Here is a 14,100-nt window from a genome sequence, read left to right on the forward strand (position 1 = left end):
AAGACATTCCCTTAGCATTCATATTAATTAAGGCCAACGTACTGTTGACTACGGATGGCAAATATTATTCTTAGTGAATTTCCGCATTCACATTTATCTTTTTCTTGCTGAAGTTCCCAACAGATTACAATGCTTAGGTATCTTATTTCCGAGTGAAAAAATATATATGCAAGCACTCTTCATGCAAGCTAAAGGAAAGATAAGGAAGCAAGAGAAGTATTACGTGGAAAAACATAGCTTTGCATTGCTAAAGAAACGGAGGTGTGAGTACCAGGAGCCACTAAAGAGTACTTTGTACCACCATTTATACCTGGAAAAAGGGAATTTCTTCAAGAATGAAGTGGGTAATAAAAGAGTAAAACACAGAAAAGCGATTCGGTATGGCAACTAAGTTTCTTTATGAAACAGTAGCTGTTGACATCTTGACTAAGTAAAGGGGTGAAGAAAATGAAAAAAAAATGTAATTGAGACACGCTACAATAAGATGTAAACTAGAAAAGATCCTAGGAAGAGATGCAGCAAGTTCAACTGATCATGGGACAAAAAACGTATGACCTTTTAGACAGACCATGCACTGGATTACGTTCCCGAACGTAAGCAGCCAAAGGGTGCACTCCCCACTATCATGGAGTTGAAAACGTAAGCACTTTGTAGGCACAATTTAGCCTTTTATAAAAAGCCAAGAAACCTTAACGAAATGGAATGGAGGGAGTCAACACAAAAGAATGCTGAGGAAATCTGGATACCAAGGGAAGTATGTCATTAATTTAAATAAATAGAATTTCAGGTCTCAACAGAGAATCAAAGTCTAAGCTAAAAGCCTCCAGAGAAGTCTGATTCAATGCAAAAGCTGCCATAAGGAGCACTGTGACTTCACCACTGTCTCTGGCAGATAAAGGAGAAAGCAAATGATTTTTTCCTTGAGAGTACCAACAAAAACTAAGCATACTGTCAACACTCTACAGACAACAAATACAAAGCTTCCAAGTTAGAAGGGACTTACAAGAGATGATAGCTATTCCCTTTAGGCCAGAGCCAACACAGAAGAAGGTAAAACACTGTCTGAGCAGCATGATCTTGTTCAGTATCCTGCAGGCAGAGTAAACTTTAACAAGTAAAGTCCTTCTATAAAAGCAGGATCCAGGTTTCTTTCAAAGCTATTCTGCATGCTATTATGAAATCTTAATCCTCTCCATCCCTCATTTGAAAGGCAGACAAGAAGGAATACATACAGATACTATTTACTTTATAGCTGTAAATGTAACATTTTAGTTAACGTAAAATCTCAGATAAGTTCCACCTAGTCATACAAGTTCCACAAGCATGAATGAAAAGTGGAAACTGAAGTTGATGCAAACCGCTTTACTGATGTCCACTATTCTACAGAGAGGGAAATTGCAATATCATTAATGATCATGAAGACATAAAAATGACAAAATTTAGTCCAAAGAAGACAGTAATTTTTAAATTATTTTTTGTCTTTCCAGAAGTTCTTCAATCATTTTTAAGAGGATGCAAGTTTGGGTGTATGCCGATGTTAAATAAAATTTCATTTGGAAAAAATAATTATTTTCTGATACAAAATGAAGCATTTTTAGTGCACTCCAATTTTAGAACAAACACAAAAATTTGAAATAGGTCTAGTACAAGGCATTATTAATTATACTTTATTTTAAATAATTTTTACTTTGCATATTAACGTGCATCAACCTGTATACTACTATGGAGTAACCCTCATTCTCACTCAAGTTAGAGAAATGTGTATCGGTCATGGAAACTAGCTTGGCATTGTTCTTGTAGCCACAAATCCTATCAAAGTTTCTTTTCTTATGAAAGAGGCTAGTATCTCTAAAACTCTTCAATACATAAGGGTTCAAAAAAACCCTTACGTGCTTTAAAATAGCCTCACTTATCTTTGACTCCACTGAGGAATGAGCATTCTGTACAAGTTTATTTACAATCAACTTTCTTCTTCTGACATTCTACCTTTCATAATTTATACTTATGAAGTATTAAAATAAGAACATAAACTCCACTTAGAAGCGATATAATGGATAACCAAAGCAGCAAGCTGATTCCCCGTGACTTGACACAAATGCAATGAGGACTGAAAAAAAAATTATGGAGCCTCCAAGAATCTTGTAAAAGGAGAAAAGCCAAAAGAAATTATGTTCTAAACCTGCTCAACAGTGTCTCTCTTGTGAAAGGCAAACTCCACAACCAAGGAGTCTCAGGGATTTCCAACAAACCAAGCAACCAATGAATCTGGTTAACCAGCCATCTTAAGCCTTTTATTGACACCTGCCAACATCTTGTTGCTAAAATAAAATACAAATACAATCAGAAGTCAGATGCGACCAATGCTTTAACTGAAATTTTTCTGAGCATCAGAGGGGGACATCATCATGTCCTACCTTAGAAGATCTCGATTCTACACTGCATGCCCAGAAATCTGGCCAACAGTGAAGTGTCTGTGCTCCTCCCTCACTTGTCTGAGGACAGTGCGGGCCGATTATCCTGACATGGAGATGCATGTCCACTGTCAGGTCTCAGAGGGGCCTGACAGCAAGGGGGTTAAAAAAGACTGCAATAGAGGTTTGAAGCCACATGCCAGATACTTTCTGCCCTTAAATAGGCCTTTTTCTTCCTGTTTTGCGTCAACTGTAACAAAAGAAGCAAGAGTAAAATGAGCAAGTTGCTTTATGGAACACAAGGGCAACATAATCCACCACAAAGGCAAAGGCATCATAGAAAATGCCGCTGAAAGCACAGAAGATGAAATAGCTGCAAGTGGTGGAAAAATCTTTTTTCATTCATTAGTGACCTAGTGGGTTCCATGATCTTGTTTGATATGCCACTTGCAATAACCAGTCTTCCAAATGGTTTTTCATTCCCTAATGGTATAAATAGGAAAGAGCAAATAATTCAGATTATTGAAAAAAATCAAGTATATGGCATATTTCAAACACTGTCTTAGTACTTTCGGGTGAAACATACTGTAAAACAGACCTATAAGATTTTTTAAAATGAAACTGAGAGCAAGTAAGAGAAAAATCTTTTCAGTAACTTCAGCTAAGTTACCCAGGAAAGAGTCCTACATGCAAATAGATCTGCAGTACTCAGTAGCAAACAGACATCCAATCTTCAATTACAAGAACAAATAAAGGAGGATGTGCGCCATGAATTAAAAACAGTTTATAATGCCAAAAGGCTAAGGATCTTAATTAAAGTTCCTAATTCTCCATTACTCAGCAAAATTAAGTAAGTATTTACTACTAGCAATGGGCAGATCGTGGATGCTTAGGAGCAACTAACTTCTGTACTACTTCACCGATACATAGAAAAAACTTACGCCAAACACTGAAATTAATTTCTTACGCAGATCCCAGAATTTGCTCTAAAAATTCATGTACTTACATCTGACGTTTAATGTATTCTTTGAGCAGTGTTTCATCCACAGAATACATCTGCACTCCCGTTCCATCATCATAGTAATACATCATACTAGTGTTAAGTTCTGGTTGAAATGCCTGATCAGTCCTTTCACCATACAATTCTTGGTGACCATATGAATACTCATAGTTCACTTAAAAAGAATGGATTGGGAGGTTAGGGGAAGGAAAAGATAAACAGGAAAATCTAATATGAAAAATAGCATTAAGAGATATAAATAGGAATATATTATCTTTTTGGACAAGAAGCATTTGGTACCAGATCTCAATAAAGGAAGTCAGAACTCTACTACTACTAAGATGGCATGCAAATCATATGGACCAATATTTAGGATTTGATTTTTCAGACCAGGGAGGGTTGTACAACTTAAACATGTGATCTTAACTATCAAAATAGATTTTTCATCTTTAACAAGTATCTAGTCTTCCATACTTCTAGGGTTTCCTCTGCCACGCCCTCTTCCTCGGCCTCGACCTCTTCCTCGGCCTCTAAAGAGTCCTCGAACACTTCCACCCTCACTTCTCACACTGGAAACTTCATCATGGTCATCTCTCTTTTCCCTATCACGGCGCCAGCCTGTAAAAGAAAAAAAAAAAAAGTACTTAATTTAAAATCAAATTTAACCAAGTAGTTTTGTAGAGTTTTTCCACAGGTATGTCATTGCACTGTGAAACATATGTAAGCCTTTCTAGAGGCCTCGGGTCTGCGCAGAAGTAGTTAGGGATCTTCTGAAAGGGCTGGATGTTTTCAAATCTGTGGGCTCTGATGCCCTCCACCCATGGGTGTTGAGGGAGCTGGCGGGGGTCATTGCTGTGCCCCTGGCCCGGCTGTACGAGCGATTGTGGTCCACAGGCCAGGTGCCCGGAGATTGGAAACTAGCTAATGTGGTCCCCATCTATAAGAAAGGGAGGAAGGAGGACCTGGGAAACTATAGGCCCATAAGCCTCACATCAGTTTTGGGGAAAATCCTTGAAAAAAATAGTTAAGGAGCACATCTGTGAGGGGCCAGCAAGGGAGATCATGCCCAGAGGAAATCAACATGGATTCAAAGGCAGGTCCTGCCAGACCAACCTGATGGCCTTTTATGACCAGGTAACTAAATCCCTGGATGATGGTGTCGCCATGGATGTAGCCTTTCTGGACTTTAAGAAGGCCTTTGACTCTGTGTCTCAACCCATTCTCATTAATGAACTGAGCGACAGTGGCACTGATGCCTACAGAGTTGGATGGGTCAAAAATTGGCTGATGGGGCACATCCAGAGAGTGGTGGTGGACAGGTCATACTTGACCTGGCAGGATGTGAACAGTGGGGTCCCCCAGGGCTCGGTCCTGGGGCCTACACTGTCCAACATCTTCATCAGCAACTTGGATGAGGGGGTGGAAAACATGTTGTCCAAGTTTGTTGATGACACCAAGATGTAGGAAAAGGTAGGCATGCTCGAAGGGGGAGAGAGGCTACAATTAGACTTAGACAGACTACAGAGGTGAGCGGATGGTAATAGGATGGGGTTCAATGTAGATAAATGCAGGGTGCTGCACCTAGGGAGAAGGAATCCACAGCATACATACAAGCTGGGGGGCTCCTCCCTTGAGAGCACAGAGGCGGAAAGGGATCTTGGAGCCATTATTGACTCCAAGATGAGCATGAGCCGCCAATGCCAGACCGCAGTCAGCAAAGCCAACCACAACTTGTCATGCATCCAAAGATGCATCTCAAGCCGGTCCAGAGAGGTGATACTCCCCCTCTACACAACATTGGTCCGGCCTCAATTGGAGTACTGCGTCCAGTTCTGGGCACCACACTTTAGGAAGGATGTGGCCTGCCTTGAGAGTGTTCAGAGGACGGCCACCCACTTGGTTGGAGGGCAAAAGGGCAGGCCCTATGTGGAGAGGCTGAGGGACCTGAACCTGTTCAGCCTCAGCAAGGGGAGCAAACAGATGTTGGCCACAATAAAGTGGCACTGTTTATTACTACTTGTTGTCACAGCCACTGATGTAGTGCAACAAAGGGTAGGGCCATCTATTCGTTCACCATTTGTGCCATCGGAAATTTTTTTATGAAGGCACATATGCAACATTAGGTAATGCCCGATTCTACCCGAACACACTGATAACCCTGGAAGAGGTGGATTTCTATTAATTTATCAAGAGGACTGTATCTTACAACTGGTACTGTGTGGTGGATTGCCCAGATGCTGTAGATCTGGTGATTGATGACTAGGCCATATCATCTCACCAGACTGCCCTGGAAGGGAAACAATAAGACAACTCCCATTTCAGACTACCTTAGCTCTGCCTTCCACCCCTTGGCAATTTGGGGAACAGGTACTAGGACTGAATTAAACTGAATGATGCCGAAACAAAAAGTACCTATCGTTACTCTTCAATATACTCACTGACCCTATTAGGTCTAGCCGCACAGATCCAAAAATTGGTTGCAACAAGTTTTAGGAGCTTACCAACACAGAAGCACAGCTACAACTAAAGGAATCAGGGTTATCTATTTTCTGACATTTGTGTTATACAAGATTTCTGAGTGGATGATCATCAAAGTGGTACATGATCCCAAAAAATAAGAATATATGAATTTTAAAATGTCTACTAAGTTTTAAAGACCACCAGTACAGCTACTACAATCTGCTCCAGAGACTTATATTTCAAGACAACAGTAGAATACACAGTTTCACCCTATTTAACTCGTTCCAATGTTCTCAGTCTCCATCAAAACCTTTTATAAGCACTGGCATTCACACACCATCAGACATTGATGAGATGCACTACTATTCAGGCAAGTGCACCACAAGGTTGAAGCAGGATTAGCTGAAAATGACATGCTAAAGGTAATAATAACAAGTGTTAATTTCTAGCCAATCTTTGAATATTTGCCCAAATTGGCAAAGGGGTCAAGAGCCAGCTACACCTGACCTACACATGTACACCAAGCCCAAACTTCATTCAAAACTTTATCCTAGTCAAAAAAAAAAAAAAAAAAAGGTCAGAGTTCCCCCCTCACATTAATCGTCACTCCTTGTTCTCTTCCTGATGTTCAGTAATCCTGTGATTACTCAAAGGCAGCATATAGAGGATTGCAAGAGGGTCTGGCGGTTGAGATATCACTGATACTGTTTCCTGTTTTTCAAAGTTTTGGCCAAATTCTGAAAAGGCATGAGAGGCAATACTAAATTACCTTTATTTTCCTTAATGTGTTTTGCAGCAACTTAAAAAAAATTTGCTAATGGAGTAAAAAAAAGATGCTGTTATCATTAAAAAAGACCTTTTGATTTACTATTCAGAGTAAATCTTTCAATTACTAATTTCAAGTAACTTTTTGGTAGCTATTACGATCAAATTTTATTAATGTCAAAGTCAGTTTTTTTGCACAAAAGACCAAGCTCATAACATATGCTCAGAAGACAGCATTAGAAAGAAAGTGGGTAGGGGGCCGATACCGATAGCTGATTTTTAAGGAGGCATATTGGCCAATACTGATCTGATTTTCGATACAGCTATGTACAGTCTGAGTGCCTCTTATGCCTTTTCAGAATTTGGCCAAAATTTTGGAAAACAGGAAACAGTCTGTTGTGGTGGAAGGGGAGGGAGGAGGTAAGGGGCATGGGGGTACAAATCAAGGCCCCTGCAGTGAGGGAGGGAGTGGGGCTGGGTGGAGCTGCAGAGGGCCACCCAGCTCCTGCCACTATGCACACCCGGGGGGGGGGGAAGGCATGGGGAAGAGGGCATGTGCCCTCCCAGTCTACATTGGGGGGGGGGGCAGGACAGGCTGCAGCTGGGGTGGTGCCAGGCTCTTCTGGCAAGGGCTGGGAGGTGTGGCTGCAGCGCTGGAAGGGGCCTACAGGGGGGCTGCAGCCACCCCAAATTTCACCACAGCCACTCTGTAGCCCCCACTTCTCAGAACCACCTCCTGCCCCAGCCCCACTCCCTCCCCCACTGCAGGAGGCATTTATTTGCCCCCCCGATGCACTTTCCCTTCCACCACAACAGACTTACCAGCTGCATGCAGCTCTCCAAGCTACCGGGCTGTGAGTCTCACCGCCTGTGTGCCGCACAGTGGCTGCATGCATGCACAGGCATTTATCGGCCAAATTATTGGCCACAGCAGGTCAATTTCTGATACAATCAGTTTTCTGTATATCAGTGCTGACCTGATATATCGGATCAATGTATCGGTGCACTCTAAAGGAGGGCCCTTAACATGTCAGCATACACAGGTATTAAACTCAAAAACAGTATTTTACTTTCACTAAGATTCACTAACAACAGAAATTTTAAACTAGTTATGTGCTGAGTTACCACAAAAGATGAGAACCATTCCAAAATATAAGGAAAGGCGGGACTAAAAACTACTTACTTCTTGTCTCAGTTCTTCTGTTGGTAGGTGTTGCTAATTTATTTGTTTCAGGCTGAGATTTTGAGCTATTTTGAGATCCTGGTCTTTCTGGGCTATCAGGTTTTACATCATCCAAATTAAGTGGTACCCATTTCTGCTTGTTACCTTAAAAAGTAAAAACATTGTTCTCAATCTTAACTATAGTGCAGCTAAGATGATTCAACTATTTACAATATCCTGAAAAGGATTCTTTAAAGGAAGAATAGCTGTTAAACAGTCTTCCTAAAAAGTTTAATCAGCAGGGATTAGCATTAGTCATACATGCTGTTTAATCATATATGCTACCTTATAATAACACATAGAAGGTAATTGTAACTTTTCAGTTACAGTTTTAGAAGTTATCTTAACTAACTCTTGAATCTAGTAAATTAAGTGGGTTGGTGGGCTTTACCATTTTTTATAGTTATATCAGTGTTCCACAGTAATTTAATGTTTAGTACCAAGAAAGGTGGACCCAAAAGATGAAAATATTTAACAAAACAAAGATTTCAGGTTAATGTGACGGAAATTAATTTCCCTGACAATTTAAGGAGTTCTGGTAAGATATCTCACCTGACGGTAAAGCTGACATATTCAACAATTTCCTTGCCTCCGTATTTCTGAGGAGGGACCTAGATATCTCCCCCACTGGCACCTCCGAGGGCCCTGTGGGTGGCACACCCAGGCCTACGGTTAATGAAGACCTTCTCAGGGAACTTCTGGAGGGACTAGATGTATTTAAATCTGCAAGTCCTGATGATCTCCATCCCAGAGTGCTGAAGGAACTAGCAGGGGTCATTGCAGGACCTCTGGCACAGCTCTATGAGCACTCATGGTGCTTGGGCAATGTGGTGGAGGACTGGAAGAGGGCCAATGTGGTCCCCATTTTCAAAAAAAGGGAGGAAGGAGGACCCAGGAAACTATAGGCCCGTGAGTCTTACCTCGGGTCCTGGAGAAGCTTTTCAAAATAATTATCCTGGCACATGTCCGGGAAGGGCCAGCAGGGGAGGTTATGCTCAGGGGCAACCAGCATGGGTTCATTAGGGGCAGGTCTTGTCAAACCAACCTGGTGGCCTTCTATGACTAGGTCACCAAGTCCTTGGATGCAGGTGTCGCAGTGCATATAGTCTTTCTGGACTTCAGGAAGGCCTTTGACATGGTCTCTCACCTCATTCTCAGTAAGAAACTAGGAGACAGTGGTGTTGATGCCTACACGGTCAGATGGGTCACTAACTGGCTGGAGGGCCGCACCCAGAGGGTGGTGATGGACAGGTCTTATTTGACCTGGAGGGATGTGGGCAGTGGGGTTCCCCAGGGCTCGGTCCTTGGGCCCGCACTATTCAACATCTTCATCAGTGACTTGGGCAAGGGGGTAGAAAGCACCCTGTTCAAATTCGCAGATGACACTAAGATGTGGGGTGAAGTGGGTATGCTAGTAGGAAGGAACAGGCTGCAAGCGGATCTAGACAGGTTACAGGGGTGGACCGATGAGAACAGGATGGGGTTCAACGCTGATAAGTGCAGGGTAATGCACCTGGGGACGAAGAACCAGCAGCACACTTACAGGCTGGGGAACTCCCTTCTCGCCAGTGTTGAGACAGAAAAGGATCTTGGAGTCATCACTGATGCCACAATGAACATGGGCCGACAGTGTGGGGACGTGGTCAGGAAGGCCAACCATACGTTGTCAGGCATCCACAGATGCATCTCAAGCAGGTCCAAGGAGGTGATCCTCCTCCTCTATGCAGCACTGGTCAGGCCACAGCTGGAATACTGCGTCCAGTTCTGGGTGCCGCACTTCAGGAGGGATGTGGCCAATATGGAAAGGGTCCAAAGGAGGGCCACCCGCATGATCAGGGGTCAGCAGGGCAGGCCCTACGAGGAGAGGCTGAGGGACCTGAACCTGTTCAGCCTCCAAAACAGAAGGCTGAGAGGGGATCTAGGGGCAGTCTACAAACTAGTCAAGGGGGACCAGCAGGCATTAGGAAGTCCCTGTTCCCCCGACCACTCCCGGGAGTTACAAGAAACAACCGACACAAGCTAGCAGAGGGTAGTTTCAGGCTAGACATTAGGAGGCGCTATTTCACTGTCAGGGCAGCTAGGACCTGGAACCAACTTCCAAAAGAAGTGGTGCTGCCTCCTACCCTAAGGGTCTTTAAAAAAAAAAAAAAAAAGGCTGAATGAACATCTGGCCAGGGTCGTTTGACACCAGTACTCTTTCCTGCCATGGCAGGGGGTCGGACTAAATGATCTCCTCAGGTCCCTTCCAACCCTACCAACTATAAAATGATAACATAAATACAGAGGCGCAATTTATTTCCATAAAATGAAACTGACGATCATTCATATTTAAGTTCTTCGGGTCCCTTCTGGAAAGAGTATGCTATAATCCAGTACAAAAGTTTATTTGTAAAAAGCTAAGAGAGATAAATTAATATCCTCTTTTAGTGGCTATTGTTTTAATGCATCATTTATCATATTCAAAGTAAGATCTATTCAAATACACTAAATTCTGTACTAATATGAAGTTGGGTTTTTGTTCTAGTTGCAGACCTATAAATAAGAATATAAAATGAGTTATCCACCAACTAACTTTTATATCCAGAATAAAAAAAAAGAAAGGAACCAAATTCAGTAGATCTTGCTACTCTAAACTGCTCTTTGAAAGATCAGTGGCTCATGGAGCACCCTTTCACAGAACTTCCTCTTTGACAATTCACAATACTTCACTAGGTAAGGAAGTCAAAGTAACTTAGTTTGTGCTGTCAAGTTTGAAACTCTCATATACTAGAAGACATTAAGAGTATTTCAGTTATTTCCCCATTCAAACATGCAGAAGAATGTGTATTTTTCAAAATCTGTAGTAGAGCAATACTGACATACCTTATGTAGGGCACAGACTAACCTTTTTTCCTTTGACTGTTACACTGAGCTTCATCTTCACTAACATTTTCTCCAAGACCACCTGGCTTTACTTCCAGGGTTTCTTTGATTTCGTTGCTAGCTCTCTTCTCATGTTTCTCTTCCTTTTCTTTTCTATTTGGTGGCTTTTTATTCTGATTTACTTTGCACTGCAAAAGAATTGCTAAATATTTTTCATGATTCTATGGATGTTGATAGAAAAAAAGCTACACCTAAAAACAATGTTTCCTTACTGATTAACTAACTTAAGATTAGTTGTTCTTGAATTCTGAGCCATGATGAGCTCTCAAACTAATGTTGCATAAAATTTTTTACAGAGAGTTAAACTCTCACTTTTAAAGTGTTCTGAAGTTACAAACAGTTCTGCCTGGTTATAAAAATAACCTTTAGAATGCAAACTGTTGCAATAATTAACTGTACTGACCATGTAACACTGCAAAATGTACAATTCTATTTTAGCAGAAAACAAGAGAAACTTTATTTTGTTTATTGCAATGTAAGAAAATGTTACTTATCGATAACCGGTGTTCAAACTGATTGTCTTTATAGAGCCTTACCTACAGGGTGCTCATATGCTTAAGTACTGAATGGGACTACCCGAGAAAGTCTAATCACTGGAGTTTTAATTATGTTATCCAGTCAAGCACTACATTTTTGTAGTTATAAAGAACCACAGGCCCCAACTATGTCAATTCCATCCCACATGATCAGAAAACAAAATACAGATCAGAAGAAGTGTGTGAAAGTGTCTGCCTATAAAATTTAAAAATTCAGATTAGGAAATTTACCAACAACTGCTCGGCTTTGAGCACTGCCTGTACCCTACTAAGTACAAACTGGGAACCTGCACAGTTCAACTGTTAAAGCAAGCAAGATTGAAGAATTCTCTTGAATTGCCCATCATTCCCACCTGCAAAATAAAGCCCTGAAAATATCCAATCAGAAAAAATTCTCATTTGGTCATGGAAACAGCTTTGGATCCACTGAAGTATGTGCTTTAGGTACTGCAACTGTATAACAGTTCGAAAAAAAAGTCAATCCTTCAGATTGAGTGAAGAAAGAATTCATCTGAATTTGTTGATAAACCCTGATAAATTTAGACTTGTATACAGTTATTTGTCTTATTCATAAAGGAGCCAAGAACTATTTTAGTACACTATGCAAACTAGCCTTCTAGTTCAGGATCTTAGGAAAGAGACTGGGATGTAGGCAGATTTATTCAGGAAAAAGCCACCAATTCATCAATCTGTAATATACTTACTCTGATAGAGTACTTAAAAAAATTATTCTGGCCGATATAACAACCCCTAATACTTCAAAAATTGCCACTACAACCAGAAACCTGGTAAAGATCTTTAATGCTTTAGGGCACATGAAAAAAACTTTACTGATTTAAGTGTTTTCAGAAGCCCAGAAGAAGGGACACAGATATAGTACTGCTTTAGACTAAGAGCTCTAAATCAATCATATGCATTTAAAAAGGGATTATTAAATAATGTAATAAGATTCTCAGCCTATATCTATCCAATTTCGTAGATGCAAACTAAACAATTTGCCTCTTTTCCTGGAATCAGGATGACAGAACTCCTGTCAAATGCTGGTGAGGAACTTATATTCAGTGCAGGAGGAAGATTATTTCACATCTCTATCACAAGAGATGCCTCTGGAGAGATAAAAGGGAAAAGTAGAACTGACCAGATTCAACAATTTATGATCTCTGGGAATAGAAAATTTCCAGTTATTAAGAGACCGTTCCACACTTGGATGGTCTGAATTTCACATCTGACTTAAAAGAAACTTAGATGAGCCACTTTTCTGATCCTCTTACCAGTGGCTTGTGTGTCTATTTTTGGCTGCTACAAAAGATACTCTGGCAAAGGGAATACTGCTGCAAAGTAGACAGTTGCAAATTTATCAGGTGCTGCTGGCGCTGTATAACTGTGGGCTACTAACTTGGTAACAAGTATGCCTTCTGACACAGTTAAATCCATCATCTTGACCTCTGTATCAAAGAGGATAGAAAGCCATCTTCAACAAATTAATGAGAGTGTCTTGGTGTTGGACAGGTATATAAAATACTTTAAAAAAAAATCAAGCTAATATAATAGACTGAAAGGTAATATATACCTTTTAAAGATGCTTCTGTTTCTCTGATGGGTATTACTGAATGGATTTACTGTTCAAGTTTTCAAGGTGCCACTTAGAGTTTTGAATGCTAGAAAAAAGGGTTTTAATAAATAAACAAGGAGATGGCAAAGAATGAGCCGGGAAGTAAGTTCTGTGGCAAATTCCACAGGCAACTTGCACAATAACATAGGAGTCCTGCTTATAAGCTTCTTCCATCTTGAACTGGATCTGCGAGAACTTAAAGTATTGGTAATTTTTCATACTCCACTTCTTATTCCATAACACCAAGTTCATTGATTTTTTTTTATCTAGGAAATGGTTCTTCAGTGGGTTTTATTGTATACTTGCATAAGTTTTGATGTACAAGTTATCAATGTAATCACCGCTGCCAACACACTTGGTTTAATTTGGGCAAAAAGAAATGACCCTAGAAGATGAAAGCTGCATGTGAAGCATGAAACTCATGTTCCCTGTACACTTTAAGAACCATTACTAGACAGATGGAGAAGGTCTGTGCAAGGCTCCAAAAAGAAGGCACTAATGATGATAATAATAAGAGATAAAGCCATTTCAGCAGGAATGTCACTTGAAAACCCACCCAAAAAACAATCGAAGAACATAATGGGAATAAGGTAACTATAAGAATGGGACCAAAGACTGAAATATCACTTGATGGACCACAAAACAGACAAGAAGCATATCTAAGGCCAACAAATTATTATTATATTTAACAATGTGGCCTTGAGATGGGGATAAAGCACTCAAGACAACCACAATGAAAGACACAGTATAAGGTCTAATAAAATCTTAAAACAGCATAATGAAATAAAAATTAACAAGGACGCAGTACTCTCTCCTGAAGCAGTTGGTGGAACTTAGATGAAATCAGGTCCATTAGCTTCTTACATAACCTTGCACCAAGTATTTAGGAGCCCCAAAGATTTCAGCATTTTACAGGATTGCTGTTCTGTATCTGTATAGCCCAAAAGGAAAGCTCTTCTGACAAACACTGAATAAGGAAACAAAGTTTACAATTATGAGATACATTCAGCACACTTCCATATATCCATATGGAGACACCCAATATCATCACAACTGGCTTTAATTCTGCTCCTGTGAAATGGTATGTAACACTTAAATCACATGAAGTTTTACTCCAAGCTCACTTACTCATACATGAAAATCCTTTGCAATTTTTTCTGCTGAAATCCTGA

At 40.6% G+C, this 14,100-nt stretch overlaps 1 protein-coding gene across 7 annotated transcripts in view; it reads right to left on the bottom strand.

The window, feature by feature from the left end:
• Nucleotides 1-14,100, bottom strand: part of LARP1B (La ribonucleoprotein 1B) — a 66,296-nt gene that overhangs the window by 32,423 nt on the left and 19,773 nt on the right. For 3 of the 7 annotated variants that reach the window (XM_019494433.2, XM_006274001.4, XM_019494437.2), the window contains exons 4-7: nucleotides 10,743-10,908; nucleotides 7,820-7,963; nucleotides 3,886-4,029; nucleotides 3,418-3,586 (exon numbers count right to left, since the gene is read on the bottom strand). In XM_019494433.2, coding sequence (XP_019349978.1) covers nucleotides 3,418-3,586; nucleotides 3,886-4,029; nucleotides 7,820-7,963; nucleotides 10,743-10,908 — 623 coding nt within the window. Of the gene's footprint in view, nucleotides 1-1,003; nucleotides 2,504-3,417; nucleotides 3,587-3,885; nucleotides 4,030-7,819; nucleotides 7,964-10,742; nucleotides 10,909-14,100 lie in introns of those variants that run through there. The other 4 variants (XM_059722068.1, XM_059722070.1, XM_059722071.1 and 1 more) reach the window with 4 other exon arrangements.

The sequence above is a fragment of the Alligator mississippiensis genome, chromosome 2 (genome assembly GCF_030867095.1).
Source record: "Alligator mississippiensis isolate rAllMis1 chromosome 2, rAllMis1, whole genome shotgun sequence".
In the NCBI taxonomy this organism is placed as follows: Eukaryota; Metazoa; Chordata; order Crocodylia; family Alligatoridae; genus Alligator; species Alligator mississippiensis.